Genomic DNA, 20,465 nt, shown 5'->3' on the forward strand with positions numbered 1-20,465 from the left:
ATGTAAGAAAATTGCTTCTCATATGAAGTCAGTCATTTGCAAAACTGCTCTATCTAAAAAAACAAACAAACCTTGTTTAATTCTAGCAAATCGAACATACCACAAATGCTGGCTTTTGTGGTTTAGCATTTGAATAATTTTCATTTTGGTATGCGCCTATGATCTATTTTGTTTTTGGTTTTAGATCCAAACTTTTAAAGAGATAATCCTCCAGAAAGATAATCATTTGACTGAAATCAACCAGATGCATGAACAGGAGCTCTTCAAACTTGCTGCAAAGTCTGATGCCAGTGCTGATCTTGAGCAGGTTTGATGAGATACTTTTTGATGTTTAGTCTTCAATTCTATTAATTTTAGTAGTAAACAGTAAGTATGAAAGTGTTGAATAATTTTTCATGCATATATTTTTTTGTGGGGGGCTGTGGGTGTTTTCTGATCAGCTTCTGAAGGCTTTAAAACAGAAACTTCATGAGAAAGAGGAGGTGCTGATTGGTAAAACGCAGGTCATTGATGTTCTTCAGAAAGAGGTGGACGGCAGAGACCAGCAGATAAAGGTTAGGAAATGCACTCAATTCCATCTTATCTCTTAACTCTTTATTCATTTTTCGTTTGCATCCATCACACTTATCGCATTTTACACTCACACTCACGCTCGCTCGATCACTGCTCAGTGCTTAGCGGTGAGACACGGGCAGCACGCAAAGCTAAAAACCAAATTAGCTGCAGTGGCTTTAACACGCACCGAGTGATCACGACAATTCAGTGGAAGACATGATGGGACGTACTTTGACAACGATTAAAACCAATTTAAAGCTGTGTTGTTACCTCGAGCAGCATGCGATCTTGTGGCACATTCCTGTTTCAAATCTCCAGTCTCTGCCAGCTCTGCTTTGCAGTAATTTCATAAAACTTGTTTTTTTTTTTTGTGTCATTTTTCAGTTTAAAGACACCTCAAACCACAGACATACAATAACCTGGACTGCCAGTTACTGGCTTTGGTTTCACTTCATTTCTCATAGTTATGACATCATGATGCAGACAAATCATATTTGAATAGCACTATCAGATACACCTGATAAGAGAATTTTTTCTTTTTTTTTTTTAAATGGCGTGCGATGTAAGATGGCCGCCTGTGGGGTTACTTCCCTCTACGCTACTTCCAGTATCCCAGCACCAAACCCTCGGCAACGTCATCTCCATGGACATTTGTTGCCAAAAAAGTGCGTTCACAGCAACAAATGTCCGTGCCAAAACACAGAAACGGCCTAACAATGGTTCCAGGTGCTGCAAATATGGTTTTAATATAAATTTTTGTGCTGACCAATTTTTGTGGTTGACTGAACACAGTAAGTGGACTTTTTTTTAGATGTTCTTGTACAAACAATCACATTCACCCCTATAGCACATGTAAAAAGTAGGGCTGCCACAAATGGTTATTTTGGTACTCGACTGATCACCAACAGTCGTGATTAGTCGACTGATTTGGATCAGATGTAAATTGCGGTATGTCACACCAGCAAGCAACTGCTCTTATATAACCATAATTAGTTTACAATTTGATCCTGTAATGTATGTACAAATTAATGAGCACCAGCATTTCTAAGATGTTTGTAAATTATGGTGCATCTTAAATTGCCGTTTTTGTGGCCGTAAAAAATTGGGTCGTACTTGTTCAGTCCTTTTTTAAAATAAAACCAAAATTATACACCATATAGAGTTGCACCTAATGCTATGAAACTGTCTTTCAATACAATAAGAAATATTTGTAAACAAAGTTCGCTCACACTTTCTTGGGCAGCAAGCATTGTCGAAGTTAGTGAAATCAGAGGATTAAATTAGGAAAATGCGCTGTGCTAAAAAGTACTAAAAGTTGAATAAACAATTGCATTGGTTTTTAATTTTGTTTTCATTTAACCTTTATCCAAAATGTTTTGTTTTTCCTCACCAATATGGATAATTTAATTGGAAATGAAATCCAAGTTGTTGCCGAGTCATTAGTTTTTCTTCTCCTCTTCATAATGAGCGAAGACGGGGCTTTTTAAATTTTTTTTTTTTGCAACAGTGAACAATTCACCTTGTCGAGATGCTGTCTAAACCAGTGGCAAAATCTCAGTTTTAACTTCCTGTTAGATTGCTATGTCAGCACTCCCAATTATGGGCACACTAGAAAACACCAATTTTGCATTGCCGTGCGGCTCCTTCACATTCAGCGAGTGCAGTGTGAAAAGGGATTAAGTCACCACCTCTCGCTCACCTTTTCAACTAAAACTAAGGACATTGAGTATTCTTGTATGTACTATAGTTGCTAGTTTTCTGTACATAATAGAATCCAGAAACCTCCTGTGTTGACATTCTTCATTTTGTTGCCAGGAACTAACAGAGCGGATGCGGCGACTACACATTGAACGAGAGAGCCTTGAATCCAAAATGGAGGCAGAAAAACATGTGATGCGAGCCCAACTTCGCGACCTGATAGAGAAGCAGCAGGTTGAGATTCGGCAAATGACAGAGAAGCATCAGGCGCAATTGAATCAAACCCAGCAGGATCTCCTGAGCCAGATAGACGAGCTGAGAAGGAATTCAGTAGCACCGCAATCTTTCAGTCTGGACACCCCACCAACTGAAAACGTATCTGATGATTCATCTTCTGTCCAGAGGATAGCAGAGTTGGAAGGTAAGTGTTTTTGTGACACCAATCCACCCTTGTTTTAGAAAATGATTCAGAGTGGTTAGAGATGTTCTGCTGTTAGTATCTAGATTTAACGTCATTGTGGTGTAGTGCATACCTAAGAAATTGTAGACCTTTCTCAATATTTATTGATATTCAATACCATTGACAAATATACTTGTCAATTACACTTTTCAACTGAGATGATTGAGAGGGCATCTGATGCTGCTCCTCTGTGAATTTCATCTTGGAAACAACTTTACTAGATGACATCAATACCCCATTATAGATATGCGATTAGCTCAGTTTGTGAGTCCACTGGGGGAAACGGTTGCATTTTTTGCAGCCTACTTGTTTTCCACTGCTGATTATAAACGAACAGAAAAAGGCAAAATCAGGCTTTTTCTTTTCCTGGTGAAAGGAGAGAGTCTATTTCATTAGGTAGATTCGGTGTATATAGAATAATTGTGGGTCTTGAAAATTTAAAAATGCTCAAATATGGCTGGCACTGATGAGTTATTTGGGTGTACCTTGTCTATACGGTTTAGCGCATTTTCTTCTCCAATATTTTTTTTTGCTTCATTTTTTGTTGAAGTAAACAATCTCTCATATGTAAATGATCAGACAATCAGTAGGCTTCCTTCATTGTTCTTGTGGAAAAAGAACAGATTCAATTTTTCATCTTTGCTTCCCTTGTTTCTTTTTTTTTTTATGTAGCTCAAAGAAATCAAAAAGTGGATGAGGCCAGTAAATCGGAGGCCAAGTTCCTGAAAATGAAAGCCTGGTCCAAATCTCGAATCAGACAGCTGGAAGAGGAGCTGAAAAAAAGTCAGGTCAGATGATCAATCCAGAAACTTTTTCAGGTTTATCTCTAATGCTTGTCTTCGTTTATGTTGACATGTTTTTGTGATGTCTTTATCTGATATGTTATATCTCATGTAATCTGGTAACAGCTGTTACATCGCTCCAGAACAAACTTAGCCATTTAGGTGGAACCTCTTGGGGAATCCTGGGTTCATGAACAAATTTACAAACAATTTTTATCAGCACGTTTTACTTTGTCCACAAACTATGCTTCCTGACATCCATGCAGAACTCTCATCTTTGCTTTTTCTCACACATTGTCATATAATTCGCTCGGTGCATCACATACCTCAGGTATATATATTTATGTAACAGTGCTTGATATTGTGGGGGTAAATGCTTGCATATGTGAGAAATAACTCAGCGAGTGCATGTTTTAATGCTGGACACTTTTTATGCTCCGCTACATTGTGTTTCACTGAAATAAGACTACTTTCCAAATGTTCATGTGTGAATGTGAACGTTTGTGTGTGCATGTCTGCGCAAGACTTTATTCTCTGTGTGCGTGTCTGTGTAAGTGTGTGCTAATTACATCAAACAAAGCACTTTGAAGGCCCACACTCTGCAGTCATAAACAAAAAATCTTGTTGACCGAATATCAACTCTTGGTGGGTGTTTAATTTTTTCCCCTTTTATTTGTTCAGGGGATTTTTAAATTACTTTGTAAATGGTCCACCCGCCCAGTTTGCATTTTAGTCACCAGCACTCAGTAGAAAGTAGAGATGGCGAAGAAGATATCAGTTCAAGAATATTGCAAACAGTGCGCCACTATCGAGCATGTTTGCTTTTTTTCCCAAACGCAACCCTGATATGCTACGTTCCCAAAAAAGAAATTAATTTTTTAAATTTGAGCATCACAAACACCATGACCTGGAGGTGGTGGATTCTCCACAGGTCCACAGGATACCGCTCCCAAATCAGGCCCCAGAGAGACATTCTAAAAGCCGACAATGTGACTTTTGCCCGACGCCACTCTCGCAAAATGTGGCTTTTCCATCTTCCACAAACACACAAAAAACATGTTGCAATTGTTAAAAAAAAAAGTTCAATGTTATTGTTATAGTTCTTCAGTCAGTATTTGTGCATTTAGTTTGAGTTACATCTTTAGTTGTGATTTTTTTTTTTTTACATTTCATGGTTCGATTACCTTATGTAAGATTTACACTTTGGTTTTAAAATATTTAAATATTTAAAAAGTATTTTATAATATTACTTGGATCTCACAACAGAATGCAGTTTTTATTGTCCATAGAGGACATAAATAAATAACACGTGTATGTATGTTAGGTACATTCTATATTTGCACACATGGGGTTAACATTCTGGAGCCCCTCTACGACATCCCCTCACGTTCGCAGGTTAGTGAAAAAGCTATACCTGCACTTTGCTGCTCATTGTTCAAAGATTTCTGTGCTTCAATAATTTACACATTAAAGATATCTTTGTTTTCAGTTCATTTTTTATTACAGTATACTTACTTAGAACACAACCCAAATGGGTTGCTTTCATTTATTTATTTCGAAAATAAATTACAGTTTTCTTGTCATCTTCTCAAAATATATTAACATTTTTTCCGTGTTTTTGTACCGAAAATATACCAAACCAAAGCCTCCAAGACACAAATGTACTGCAATGTAATTTTATGAACATTTATTTTCATAATCTCAAAAGTCAAAATCAAAACTCAGTATTGTATTGTGATAACAAATCGTATTTGTAATACGAAATTCATTCAATATACTGAAAGCATCCCTTTTCTAAATCGGTTATCCTCCTTACCAATATAAATGTAATCTTCTAACACACACCTCCCATCTGGTGTAAGGGACACCATAGCGTTTCCTGTTCATCTGTGTGTGTAGCGTTATATGGATCAGATCTTGGCATCTAGCTATGCATTTGAATGCGATGACAGCATTTATGTGTTAAATAGTTGACACGAGATTCTGGGACAGTCCGGAGCACTGTAAAAATGCAGCGTTGGTGATCGCGATTTCAGTCAGAAAATTGTTCAGCCCTAGCAGCACTATATGAAAGTCTTACCTGCTAGCCATGTGTCCTGTTATCTTTTAAGGCTGGTGTTGCAGCTCCTGATCTTGCTGCCCTGCGAAGTCGCATTACGGAACTGGAGGTGGAACGAGAGGAAAACCTTTGGAAGGTGGAGCAGTATGAGGAGCTCAAAGCAAGCAATGGTACTTAAAGATGAGAATTTGTAGTGGCACGTTTTGTTTTAATTTCTGAATACCTGCATACAGATTTAAATCTTAAGGTTGACTCAAAAGACTTTTTAATCACATAAAAATGTATTTTCACACATTGTATTGATTCTTTTACCAACAGACATGTTAGAGGCTAAACTAGTGATATATGAGGAGCAACAGAGGACACTCCAAGCTGACTTGGAACAGTTTACAAAGAGAGCTACCTCTCAGGTCTGGGTTCCAGGATTTTTTTTCTAATGATCAGCGAGGTGTTAAGCACATTGTTTGTTGACTTCCCATACTCTTTTTGACCACAGGCTAGTGAATCCGGAAGTGCTGATGATGCTCAAAGTCAGGTCTTGGAGTGGCAGGAGATGGTAGATGAGGCAGTGAGTTCCAGGGATCAGGCCAGAGAAGAAAAGGCTGCTATGGTCCTTCGCATTAGCCACATGGAGGAAGAAAGAGAGGGTAAGGGCTTTGCCAGAGGATGACGACAAGTCACAGGTCTTGGAATGAACTAATTGTCAAAACCAGAGGTGCGCATTTCACAAAATTTTGCCAGTCCATCATCTGTCAGCGACCTGAGAACCCGTCCATTATTCGATAGCCCGTCTTTTTTTTTTTTTTTTTCAAGCCGGACCAACCTTTAATCGTCACTTGGTCAGTCCGTCCATCAGGTACTTCGTCAAGTAGTCTGTCACAAGTCTGTTGTTCCGTTTTGCATCCACTTATTTGCCAGTCTATTGAACTGGTGGCTACCTGCAACTCTTTTAACTCCTCAAACATCTAAAAGTTTTAATTTAAAGTTTAAAATAGCTTACCTTAACCAGAAATGAATTCCACATTGTGGCCATGGGTAAATTAAATCCAATCCAAGTAGTGGACTCCAACTTCGTAAATACTGCACTGCTGTTGGTTATTATTATTATTATTATTATTATTATTGTTGTTCTTGGTTCATGGGTGGATTACAGCTCTTTGGTGCATACCGCCACCTACTGTCTTGTAAATGAAGCGCAAAGCGTTTCCATATATATTCAATGCCTCGTGATGAAACACGAGACAGTCTTTAATATAAATAATTTCACCAAGATATCAAGATTTAACCGAAAACCACAGCCATGAAGGTTTATATGCAATTAGATACACATACATAAAATATTAGACTCAAACAAACATTGTAGATTTGTGTTGTCATAGCAAAGTGAAGTGACATATTCTTGTTCCGCCTCCTTATTCAATCGCAGCCGGTCGACAATCCCCGCAGAGGAGATCCCCTTAAAAATGAGTGAGTGAGTGAGTGAGAGAGAAGGAGAGCGAGGGAGAGCGAATGCAATCCTCTCGAAATAACCCCCGCCGAACAAACACAAGACAAGTGGGGCATGTTTCTGTCAGTCGTCAGCAAAACGGGGCTCCGCCTATGACCGACTGAGAGGCCCAACGGTACTTGACCCGATTAGTGATGATAACACTGTTTCTCGTCGGTTGTCAACAAAACGGGCATCCTTCTATGACGGCCTGACCATTCCGCCCAACTCTGGTTGAAACATTACTCAACATTCACTAGTTACTTTTTTTTCCCAAAATATTGCGCAAACAGCAATAAAAAAAGACAGTTGTAATAAATTGTATTGCCCATTGACCCAGGCCATGCCTTAATTCAGATGAATATAGCCCAAGTCTCTGGCCAGTAAATTTGATGTATTCTTTGTTATAAAAATAAAAATACAAAGTTAATTGACTCATGGACTCACAATTTAGTGTGAATTGCACCTCTTGTTATGTCCTATCCCACCCCACCACCCCATTCATCAACACCATCATTTGTGCTACAGAGGGAATTAGAATGTTTTTTTCCCCATTGTTTACTATTTGTCCTATTGTCTGACTGAACATAACTTTCCTTTTCTTTATTTTATTCACTGTTCTCTCCATTGTTAATGAGGAGTACTTCGTTGACCCTGTGCTGTCCTATCACGAGGACCTCTGCCCCCAATTGCCCTCACCAGCTCCTGCTCCATGGATGGGAGTAGCCACACAGAACAGTTTCCCATCAGTTTTGTGCATGCAGGCTTCTCCTGACCTATAGTGTTGCTCTTCTTGTCTGTACTGGCTGCAGTTCCCCAGAATTTTGTCTTAAATTGGTTGAGCTGCCACCAGTACAGTAGTAGACTGCACATTTAAGTCTTAGTTTCAGTCTGTCTTCCTACCCCACTCTTTGGTGTTATAGTTTCCTTTTAATTTTTTCGCTCTGTTTTTCTGTCTTCATGTCTTAAATTATATCTCCAATATTTCTTTGCTGACCAAGCTAAAAATAATTAAAATAATAGTTCATGAAATTCCTGACAAAAATTCACCAGTCTCTGCAGATGTTCATTTAGTTAACTTTTGTAGGGAAAAAAAGCAGTTCACAGACATGACAAAAAACTAAAGTCATTTCAAATGACAACTTTCTGACCTTAATAAATACAAAAAGAAATCAAGAAATACAAATGTCAGTAAGAGTAAGCAGAGGGTACGATTATGGAACCACTAAATTCTGAGTAAGAAATTATCAAACCAAAGAAAAAGCAACAAAAGAACGCTTCAACACGCCACACAACACAATATTTTGCTGCATCCCCTCTGGCTTTTATATCAGCTCGCAGTCTCAGAGTCCCTGATTGGAGAAATGTATTCACTGTTAGTAGTGCATTTGTAGCTATACAATCCAACATATTTTTCAACAATTGTAAAGAAACCATACCATGACAAGCATTTTGTGGAGCTTAACTTTTAAAACAATTTCTTTCAAAGTTTTGTATTCTCCAAGGTTAAAAGGTTCACGATGGACTGGTAAAAAAAATCTTTTTCCTGAGAGGAAGCCATTTACTTTTTTTTCCTTATCTTTAATATTTATCTGTGTAAAAAGGCTGCAAGGTCAGTGCAGGACTTGTAGGACAGCAGTTCAGACGGGACAGATGGATTTGTCGGTCCGTCTACAGCAGAACACAATGTACGGGCATTATGACTGTCTCTATTGTTATCCACTGAGAAGAATGATTCTCTCGCATTTTTTCATTACTGGTTGTAGATGTAGATGTAAAGACTTTCTTTGTATACGCCAGTGAACCTGTAGTTTGGTTTTGTGCCACCTGCACTCTGCTTGTTCTACATACTTTTTTGTTTTTTGTTTTTTTGGGCAGCGGTGTGGCCTCAGGGGTAGAGTGGTCGTTTCCCAACCGAGAATTGTGGATTTGACACCTGGCCATTGTGACTACGTCAAAGTATCCTTGAGCAAGATACTGAACCTCCAGTTGCTCCTGATGGTATGTCATCAGTCGGCAGATGAGGTGATAGTATGATGCGCTTTGAGTACTCAAGGTAGAAAAGCGCTATACAAGTGACAGCCATCATCAACAGAAGCTGAGGGCAAACTTGGTGATCGTGGAACAAACAATTAACAAAACCGTACAAAAACACTAGAAGTCTAAGATGTGCTTACGGTGGCTGAGAAAAAATGCACTTGGATTTAAACTATAATAATGAACTGGTACACTGGTAAACACGAGAAGTGCATAGACACAAGCATTTCAGTCATTTGATGGGAGCAGGCTGCTGCAACCAACGTTAAATAGCTGCTGATTGTAATAGACAATAGGTGTCTTGCCAAGGGATCGCCCACTGAAGCGGGCCATAGCGCTTCACATAGTCATCGGCTTCTAATGATTTTTAAGCTTTCACTTTATCTTTGGTGTAAACATTCAATTGTTAAATTGTTCCATTGAGTGAGTGAGGGCTTTTAAAGTCTTGAACATACTCACTCAAATGACCGTTTTCGCGTCCATTCCCATGTGAACACTGCTATTGAAATATGCTAACCGGCGTTTTCAATCAAGCGCGCTGGTTGTTTTTGTCTCCAGCTGAGCTGTGTCATTGTTTACAAACTGTGGAGGGGTCTTATATAAATAGGATGACAGATGGCGAACACCGTTTTAATAAGACTCAGAGGCGCCTCCACAATTTGTGAATGGATTGTGGATGCTTGGGCTCACCTGTTTGCTTGCACTGTTGTTCGCAAAAGTCGGCATCATTTCTAAGGGGCCGCACGGCAATGGGACTGACTCTGACAATAAAGAGTGGGAACGTGGGATGTTAAATACTTTAATACTTCAATAAAGTACAACCGAACTCATTTTTGCTCCAGCTGCCTTTTTGAAGACAGTTTTAGCCTGCATGCACGCATGCTACCATATGTTTTAAGCTAACGTTTTACCATGGCTGCGCCAAATAATTCGGTGCGCCCTATGTTCATGAAAACATGGTAATCACACCAAAGAGCTAATAAAGCTCCTATCCCTCTGAGTGTCGGAGTTTTGAGAACCTAGTTAGAAAGTTAGATTTACATGTTAAATGCTCATGTCTTGTCTAAAAATGTAACTTATGCCCAATATTATTATGACTAATTATTTACACTTTAGCTCTGCTTTCGGCAGTTTTGGTTCATCCCTCAAAAGGATATTGCTGTTGTCAGTACGATTTGGATATGGCAAAAGCTGCCAATATAATTTCATGATTAATTGACAACTCTGTGTTATGTACCTCACGTGTTATGTCAGGTTTTGAACAGGTGTCATACTGGTTCGGCTGCCATGTGCATGTCAGATGTTGCTCATTGTAGTCCAAGGAATGCTCAAGGAGTTTGTGTGAATTTTCATATGCATGGAATATAAAAGAACGGTGAGATTTGTTAATATAGAATAGAAATCCCTTTATTGTCATTGTACTCAAGTGTGCAACGAGATTAGAGGTACACAAGCCTAAAGGGAAAAGCCTGAAGGATTCCAAAAATTCAGATGGAACGTAATGTTCCAATCCTTATGGGATTACGGAGATGGAGGAAGATTGCCCTTTTTTCATCTTTATTTAGTGGAGAAACCTAGTGTTAACACTAGAGAGAAAACGGGGTCATTGTCAACTGGAAAGAGAACTACCTCCTCACTGTTAAATCTACTTGCATGGCAGTGTGAGTAAATTACCGTAGTCTGCTCTTCTGCTAGTTTTTTGTTTGTTTGTTTCTTGTTATAGTATTTAAAAGAATATCGAGAATTGCGTCAAATTTTTGTGGCGCTGATCTCTGTAGGGCCACATTGTATAGCTACTTTTAAGTTACTGGGGTGTTGTAGAATTTTCATGAAAAAAGGTAAACATCACAAATGCTCATGAATTAAGATCAAAGTTACATGGAGCTCATGTGCACCAAAGGTCATTGCTGAATAAGTTAGCTGCTAGTTACCAGCTAGTGCTAGTAGCAAACACCTCGCCATTATTCCACAGCTCCTGACTACTTACTCAACATTTCAAATAGGGGTTAAGTTAAACTAAATGGCCACAATAACTTACCAGATATGCCATGAACACCAAAAACGTGGGCATTCCTGATAATACCCTCGGTCTACTCTGTGCGCTTAGTAGCTTGTAGCCTCAGGCTCCTCTGGTGTTTCTAAGAGAAAAACTGATTCGTACACTGTACACACAACAGCTAGGCATGTTGATATTGTTTGTAAATATCCAGCTGCAGCTGTTGTGATAGTGCTATATAAAGAAATATGTATTGTATTGCCTAGAATGGAAAACATTATACAAAACGCCAGACGTCACGTGTCCATTTGTTTACACAGCTACATTGGCAGTTTGCTATTGCCAGCACGCCAAGAACTAACAATGGAGAGTGGGGATAAAACTAGCGTTTATCAATGTTTTGGCCAGATCAATTCACATCTCAATTTGATGAAAAGGACATCATGAGATACATGCACAAGCCGGACAGAATTGAATTATGGCAGTGACAATAACCACCACTTTCTCCATCTTGTTTTTGGCCCTTTGATGATGTTATCCATTTCCCATGTCTTGGTTCTTCTTTAGATAGCCTGTAGAATGCTCGCCCCTTCTTTAGCCTCCTCTTGTTGTGGCACCCTTGTGCACAGCAGCCGTCAACCACTGTAAAAAAATCTGGCAGCGTTTACACAAGGAAGCAACACGTTTTCTAAACTGCCCAAGTGGCTTTGTTTACATTATGAGTAGTGCATTGTGGGATGCGGGACGTCAACGTCCGCAATTCTTTAGCACAGACATTCACTCCAATAAAATTAGTTGCAGTGCAAGCATGTTGCTGAAAAGGCGCAACCATCAAGCACTGATAATCTCTGTTGACAAATTTTAGGGCCAAAACGCTAAGAACAGTCTACAATGGCTCCACATAAAGGATAATAAACACCACGTGATAAAAACAACAAAAAAACATCAGCACTCTTGAAGTGAAAAGAAATTGTACAACCACGAACAAATATTTTGATTGACTCTTTTTCTGGCCACTGGATGTTTTTGTTTTATTTTTAATATCCATTTGTTTATTTAAATTAATTTGATCTTGTGTTGTCTATAAAATATATATTTTAGGAACAAATACACAAAAGATAATTAAAAATGAACTTTGTCTAATTTTTAAGGATAAATACTATATTTTATAGTCTTTCTTTAAAAAAAAAATATTGATTTTTAGGGAAATTACATGTATCAAAAGTGTTAGTAGTATCGGGATGGGTGACTACTCAAGAGTTTTGGTATCGGTCTGAAAAAAGTGGTATTGAACATCTTGAGTAGTTTTGACAATAGCATGCTTTTTATTTTACAAAGTTACTGAGGGTCGTAGTACTTACACACATCTGTAAACCATATTGTATGGCGTGTCTTTCGCTCTATATGCTCTTTTCTTTCATTTGCTACTTTTATAATATGACAACTTGCGTAATTTCAATGTGTCCATTCTTTCTCTTGCTATGAGCTGCCCCTTCTGCCTACGCTTGGTCAGCCTGTCGTCACAAAACAGATGGGAACATTTTTTGTACATGATTGAAAAAAAAAAGCCACTTGGAATATCTTTCATCTTTCAAAATGAAAATCTTACTGCAATTAAAAGCAGTCCAAGAATCCTTACTTTAGTCAGTGATCATTATTGGCTTCTATGATGATTTATGAAAATTGGTCTGTTCTTCCTACCTTCAATCAATTTTCCTCTCATCTCCCAAATATTTGAACACAGTCACCCTTTCTTGCCAATGTAAACGTGCAAGCTCTGACCACAGTTTTTAAGCAAGTGTTCTCTTTTCACATTGTTGTTCTTCTTTCTCGATATTCACTCAGTATTTGCCTCCATTGTTTTGTCTTTTACTGCATTCACTACTTGTTAAAAAACAATTGTAAGGGCAGTCTCCCTCGACCCCCACACTACAAGCACCATCTGTGATCACGCTTCTTCACTGAACTCTTATCGGCATCTTCTTGTCTCAGCTAGTTTTATCCAAAGCCTGTTTCATGCCATTTTCCATCCTTACCTACATCCTCAATCCAACCCAAATACCACTTATCCCTGTGGCACAAAACTGATTGAGGATGACTGGTTCTTTCCTGGCTGCTCCGATTCAGCACTGGCCACTCGGCAGCAGGAGTTGGAGGAGGAGCTGGCTCAAGCTCAGGGCCTCAGTCAAAACAGAGCCAAGAAGCTGGCTGTACCAGCCCAAAGGAGCGTGCAGGTAGGCACACACAGTACGTTACGGGGACTTTACCGTTTGCTGTTAGTTAGACTCTCTCATATGATGTGGATTTGTGTGTTTAGCTTTTCTGTGATATTTTAATTCACTAAAGAATTGTTTTTAGCAGTAGCATCACTGAACTCTGCAACATAAATTATTTGTAATAATAATGTGAACGTGTTTATCCTTTCCCATATTATAAATAATCCAGTTCAACAGTATTTCTGAAAGATAGTTTTATATCACATGTTTGATGGAATTGTTTTTACATGCAGGAGGATTTTGAATTTGATGGAAAAGCCCCATTCCAGGACTACCAAAGCACCTCAGAGAGCACAACTCCAATGGAAGGAGAAAATATGGGAGGTTGGTGGCCTGAGTACAGTACACCTGGCCCAGGTGGGAGAACCGCTAGACAGTTTACACCAGCATGCACCTGGCTGTCCTCACGTTTGAGTTGATCCTTGATTTTTCATAACATTTTAAATACTCGTCCATATTGTTTTATTTGTAGCTGTTTTTGTTTTTCTATCATCTGCCAGGCCATACTTGTGTAAGTGTGCAAGATCTCTCGGTCACAAAACAGGAAGCAACATTTAAGAATAATGTTGGTTTTCTGAAAGTTACCCAACTAAATCAAATTAGAACATTCATAATGTTTGTTGCATTTTCATCACACCCTGCATGCTGGTTGAACTGACTAGTTAGTTGGGGTTAGCATTGTGAATGCACTGAGTGGTCTGAGTGGAGTATGTACACAACCTGTTAAACGTTTGGTCACGCTCTCTTATGCAATTGAATGAGAAACTGTATCCAGACTTTTGGCCGGTATTGTATGTTGCAAGCTAGTTTCCATCTGTGTGTTTCCCCCCCTGCATTTATTGCAGGTATTTTTCATTTATTTTTTTCCATTTCTCTTTTCTTTTTGGGCGGTCGGGGGGGGGGGTACTGGCTTAGCACTACATGCTTCAAATGACCAAATTAAATTTTGTGTCAAATCCATTTGAGGAAATGCCCTAGACTATATAACATTAAACAAGGTAGACAATGGCCAGCTGCAGAGTAATGCAGATGTTTTCTGACAATTGCTAACAGATTCCGTCCAGGCCAAAGTAAATAGTAGTGCAATGGTAAAACAATCTCAAAGATGCTAATCTAATTGTGATTTGGTTGTTTTTCAAACATAATTTTGCCATGAAAACCAATATTATTTGGACTATATTTTTCTGAGGTCCCAACTGTAGCCATTGTAGAAAAATGTGTAGGAAATAAACATCCCCATTTAACTTTATACATTGTCTGATAAATATACATGGTCATTAGTAATTCAGTGAAAAAAATACAACAAACTCTTCAATGACGTACAACGAAGAGGTTTTATTTTTTAATTTAAAAGAAATGAAGGAGGCAGGGAGAAGTTGAAAAAAAAAACTCACGCGAGGAGTGGGAAGCAGACAGGAGACAAAAGTGGCATGAAAGTTTATACAAAAGTTCCAAGGAAAAACCAGCAGGACTGGATTCAAATATAATACATAATACATAACAAATATCTATTAAATCTCCTGATTTATAATTCATAACGAATCTCAAGTCCTATTTGACAAGATTGAAGTTAGTTGTTTTTCTATGTAAGTTTTTTTTTTTTCTTATATGCATTTCTTTTCCCTTATTTGGATCACCGATGTCAAAATCAGATATCACAGGTTAGATCAATTTTCCGGTGAGCCTAATTAAACAACAATTAGTCAAAAGTGTTATAATACAAGTCACTGCTTTTTTTTTTAAATACAGAAAAAGAAAGAAAGATGGATAAAAAGATAGATTAGAATATAAATGTGTTTTTCTCCTGACTAAGGCTTCAATCATCATATAGAAACTGACATTTTTATTGACTTGTTTTTATGTGAGACATTAGCTTGATGAGCTAAAACATTTACATGTGGTAGGTGGCAAATACTTTTTCACAGGACTGTACATGATTATTTCTAGTTTAAATCATCATAATCATTTGCTGTATAGTCAAGCAACTCGGTAAAAAGAATGCTTCCAATAAATACTTACAATCACCCAATTAATATGACGAAGATATGTTAACTTCAGAGTGTAACTGTGTACTATTTTATCAGTGTATACACTGGAATGAGAGTGTATTTACTGATACTGAGCAGACACATTTCTTACTGGCTGTTTTTCTTCCTGAAAATTAAAAGATGGTTTGCGGACTGTTGTGGAGGAGTTGGAGCTGGAAAGAAATCAATTGCAAGAGCAGATATTGAGCCTGGAAGAGCGCTGTCAAGGTCTTGAAGATCGCCTACAGCTGCAGGCACGCATAGAGACCTTACAGGTAGTCTCATTCTTCAACCACATCTGACTTCAAACTTTGATCTTAAAAACCATGCCCCACCCCATCCTCCTGTACAGCACAACATACACTAACACAAATATTTACCCACTGATGAGTAAATGCAGAGTCATTTGCATGTCCCTACCCTTGAGGAGTGGGACATTGTAACAAGCCATTCTAACACAGGTGACGTTTGATGTAAATGAAGATGAGCAGCCAAACTGCTTACCTCAGGTGTGTTAGGTCTCTCACATATGTGTGCGCTGGAGAGCATCTCTCGTGGTGACTGCTAATGGTGTGCTGTGTGTATGTTTAACCATGAACATTACATTTTTGTATTGTGAACAAAGTTAAATGAAAGTCCAATGTTCGGTCTCTGCCACTGGGTGTGGTGGCTTTACTGTTGACCTTGAGGAATTAATGGGTACCATATACGATAATGGTCTACTGACATTTTTTCAACATATAGCAGTACAGGTAATTAAAACTTAGATTATTTTTGTGGCCATTATTCGGTCATCGACATCTGTGTGCAGTGGCAACTATACACTCAGACAAGGTTTCTGGTACTTCTCTGATATTGAAAGAAAACCCAACAGTGGTCACAGAAATAAGTTGAATCTGACAAAAGTCATTTTTCAGACATTGCATTTTAATTGTGGTTCAACAGAATTATTGAAAAAAAAAAAAATAATCATGAAACAGATTTTGGAAAAATGGCACCCTTAATATTTTGTTGCACAACCATTTGGTAATCACTGATATCAAACAGCATTTGTAACTTTCAATGAAACGTCTGCAGGAGCTGAAACATGATGTCTGGAGCAAACACCCTTCAAACCAGAGACAATTGGAACAGTTTACTCTTAAAGAGTGGGCCAAAAATACCTCCTGGTACTGGTGGAGACATTTCATTGAAAGTTACAAAAATTGTTTGATAGTTAAAAGGCTGTGCAAAATATTAAGGGGGGCATCATTTTTACCAAATCTGTTTCATGAATTTGTTTCCTAAAATAATTCTGTTCAACCACAATTAAAACACAATGCCTGATTTTTATTGGTCAATTTTCACTAAAATTTGTATTTATAAAATTTAACTGATTACTTTGTCAGATTCAAGCTATTTCTGACCAATGTGTGTCTTTCATTAATTAACAGAGTGTTACCTACAATTTTTTCCATATGTGTATATCCAGGACTTTATTAAATTATTTAGATCCTTACTTTGCTGAGTAGTGTTTCTTCCCTTACAGAATGAGACAGATAAATTACAGACCCAACTTGCCAATGTGCGAAGTCAGCAGAACAGGGAAGCAGAAAAACATCAGCTGCTGGTTAGCAGTCTCAATGAACAACTTAAGGGGTAGGTTACACTAATGATGATTAAAATGTCTGTTTTTTTTTCTTCCCTCACCCTAAATCTCAGTAATAGGTTTGCATTGTGTCCAGTGTTGTTTTGTAAATTAATAGATTACATTATTTGTAGTTGGTGGTCAGTTATTGTATGTTAATTGTTTGGGCATAAACCTCAACTAGTATTTCAAGTTTTGGTATACTATATGTTAAAACATTGCTCAATGCATTATCTGCTGTTTTACAAGGAAGCCGTTCTTTATTATTCATTTTCGAAAATTAATATCCCTGTTATGTTTATTGTTTTTAGGCTGAGTGACACTCAAGAGTGCCTGGAAAGCTCACTCATTGAGAAGGAAAACACGTTAGCTAAAACATCAGAGAAACTTGAGCTCATCAACAGCCTCAAGGAATCTTTGAGTGAAAAAGAGATTCAGTACAAAGAGATGTCTGACAAACTCCTTCAAACGGAGCAAACTGTAAGAGTTGGGAATGGTTTTTTTTTTAACTAAAGTTGGGCTTATGCACTGAAATATGAATGAAACCTATTTCAAGCCCAATTCCAAATCATCTATATTTTTTTTAATTAAAGGCTCAAGTAAATAAATCAATAAGTCAATGAAACTTAATTTGTACAGTGCTCTTAATGCACATTCAACTCAAAGAGCTTTAAAGATAAAGATAAAGATAAAGATGTCCTTTATTAGTCCCACAATGGGGAAACATACATGGCACTGCACATATCCACAAGGGCTCAGACACACACACAAACGCCCACACATACATGTTTGGAAAAAAACCGTAATGACCTGACAGTGAGCACATAGCATCCTTGTGAGGAAACCCCATCTGCCGCCGGTGCAGCAGTGTATGAAAAGCCTGCACGAACTGTGAACCGTGATATGCCACAGCTCCTGGTGCAGAGAGCTCATATTTAAAGGTATTCCATTTGACTTTAATGATACAAACATGATTAACAGACCGAAGAACATAAAAGCAACATGAGGCTAGATCAATCATTCATTATCCGGGTCGCGAGTGTGCAGGAGCCTATCCCAGCTGTCTGAGGGTGAGAGGCAAGGCACACCCTGAACTAGTCACCAACCAATCACAGGGCACAAATAAACAAACAACAATTCACAAGAAATGATCGAATGGGGTAAAATTAGAGTTGTGTTCAGTAAAAAAAGTAAGTAAAGTAAAGTAAAATAAGAAATTTGGTAAAATAAGGACATATTAGTTGAAAGCTAATTTGAAAAAGTCTGTCTTGAGCCTGGCGGCACGGTGGCCGACAGCTTAGCACAATGGCCTCACAGTGCAGAGGTTTTGGAATCGATTCTAGCGCCGGCCTTCCGGTATGGAGTTTGCATGTTGACCACGTGCCTGCGTGGGTTTCCTCCGGACACTCTGGTTTAATAATGCCTTTATTAGTCCCACAATGGGGAAATTCGAGATTCGAACCCAGGCCTCCTGGGGAGACTGGGTCCTGAACGCGGCGCCTTAGACCACTCGGCCATCCTGGCAGCCACGAGAGTCGAACCCAGGCCTCCTGGGGAGACTGGGTCCGGAACGCGGCGCCTTAGACCACTCGGCCATCCTGGCAGACCACTCGGCCATCCTGGCATCTCAACATTGATGTTGTAAAGTTTAAGTAGAGCTGATTTCGGAGTCCCCTTCTCACTTTGCTCACCATGTTATGAAAGTAGTTGTCTCTATATGTATATACCTGCCTTGCGTGAGGGATTTTTTTGGTATAAATCAAGAAAAACAGACAAAAGTAAGAATTATCGCCAAGTGTGACATAATTGTGAAATCGTAATTCATATGATATTTTTTAATAAACTGAAAAGGGTGGCATGCAAAATTATTTGGCCTCTTGAGTTAATACTTTGTGGAATATCCTTTGATACGATTACAGTCGCCAGTCTTTAGGAGGTATGTCATTTATCAGTTTTGCACTCTGCCATTTTTGTCCATTCTTACTAAAACAGCTCTAGCTTAGGTTAGATGGAGATTGTTCATGAATATCAGTTTTCAGTCCTTTCCGCAGATTCTCGATTGGATTCAGGTCTGGATTTTTGACTCTGCCATTCTAGCGCCTGGCATGCTTAGTGAACCATTCCATTGTAGCTTTATGTTTATTAGGATCCTAGACTTGTTGAAAGGTATTCACAATCTCAGGTCTTTTGCCGACTCAAACAGGTTTATTTCTGAAATGGCCCTGTATTTGGCTCCATCCGTCTTCCCATCAACTCATGAATTTTCCCTGTCCCTGCTGAAGAAATGCAGCCCAGGACCACGCTGTTGTCACTTCCATCTTTGACAGTGGGGATGGGTAGTTAAGGGTCTTGTGTAGTGTTACTTTTACGCAAGAGGTAACATTTTGCCTAAAAGGTTTTTTTTGGGGTTTATCAGACCAGGACACCATTTTCCACATTTGGTATGGTGGCTTATGGCAAACTTCAAGATATCACATGAATTTCATTCCACATCACAATTGTGTCCCTCTTGGTGTTGATTCTTCACAAAAAAATAGCAAAACATCTAAAAGTTCAAGAGAGCTGAATACTTTTACAAGCCACTGTAAGAGAAACGTAGTGCTTTGATTTTAAACTTGTTCATTTCAATTCCGCAGATGGTGGTTTTTATTTTCAAAGTTTGCAACATATTACAGGGGTGACTGACATCTACCTGCATTATAGTGAACAGCAATAACTCGAGTGTACAATGTAATTGCTAGTTTAGATTTTCTGTCACAATCAACTCATGGTGTGACTTAGAATTTGGTTCTCATGTGTCTAATTTAAATGTCTCAAAATAAACTAATCACAGTACACTTAACAAGTGCATACTCGTCACACTGGTTGAAATTGCAAATTTTTGGGGAAATACATCTATCTCATGGAATGCCAAAGATGATGGGGGCTGGAGTGAGGCCTTTGTGACAAACCATTCCTACTCAGTGCAGTCAACTTAGCGACCCCTCCAGAACAATATTACAGTACTGAAAATAGCTTTCTTTTGTGTAGTTGGAGACTTTTGGGATGCTGTGGCATGAGGCAAGTTCGCCGAACATTTGAGTATGAACACAGAAGGGCCCGCTCATAACACATTTTCAATTTGGCAGATAAATAAATGTTTTACTTGGTTCTTTAATTTACACCTGAATGGGTAGATGGACAAGCACTCCAGAGACATCTATTTGTTTAAAATCAAATGAGAAGTCGGTATTCCATAGTGTCCCCTTTAAAACAAATTCTTATGAAAGTGTATGCCCAGCTTTAGGCATTATTAATGTTGGCTTGATATTGGTTAGTCTAATTGTCTAATTTTTTATATTCAGCTTGAAAATGTTTCCAAGAAAAGCAGTATCTCAGAGAATCACTGCTCTGAGTTAAAAGCAGAAGTCATTGATCTCACGCGGAGGCTAAGTGGGCTGAAAGACAAGGTACGCTAAAGTC

At 38.5% G+C, this 20,465-nt stretch overlaps 1 protein-coding gene across 4 annotated transcripts in view; it reads left to right on the forward strand.

Annotated features, from left to right (window-relative positions):
* The window catches only part of LOC148336461 (golgin subfamily B member 1-like), a 56,103-nt gene that overhangs the window by 15,161 nt on the left and 20,477 nt on the right, over positions 1–20,465 (forward strand). The window contains exons 8-21 of one of the 4 annotated variants that reach the window (XM_088296961.1): positions 185–307; positions 441–554; positions 2,371–2,674; positions 3,386–3,501; positions 5,607–5,724; positions 5,873–5,964; positions 6,051–6,201; positions 13,201–13,307; positions 13,583–13,706; positions 15,518–15,651; positions 15,838–15,885; positions 16,905–17,014; positions 17,315–17,483; positions 20,348–20,452. In XM_088296961.1, the coding sequence (XP_088153087.1) occupies positions 185–307; positions 441–554; positions 2,371–2,674; positions 3,386–3,501; positions 5,607–5,724; positions 5,873–5,964; positions 6,051–6,201; positions 13,201–13,307; positions 13,583–13,706; positions 15,518–15,651; positions 15,838–15,885; positions 16,905–17,014; positions 17,315–17,483; positions 20,348–20,452 (1,815 nt within the window). The remainder of the gene's footprint in view (positions 1–184; positions 308–440; positions 555–2,370; positions 2,675–3,385; positions 3,502–5,606; positions 5,725–5,872; positions 5,965–6,050; positions 6,202–13,200; positions 13,308–13,582; positions 13,707–15,517; positions 15,652–15,837; positions 15,886–16,904; positions 17,015–17,314; positions 17,484–20,347; positions 20,453–20,465) is intronic. The other 3 variants (XM_088296962.1, XM_088296963.1, XM_088296965.1) reach the window with 3 other exon arrangements.

Source organism: Idiotropiscis lumnitzeri, chromosome 5, assembly GCF_059441095.1.
Source record: "Idiotropiscis lumnitzeri isolate Australia: NSW breed Sydney's pygmy pipehorse chromosome 5, RoL_Ilum_1.0, whole genome shotgun sequence".
NCBI lineage: Eukaryota > Metazoa > Chordata > Actinopteri > Syngnathiformes > Syngnathidae > Idiotropiscis > Idiotropiscis lumnitzeri.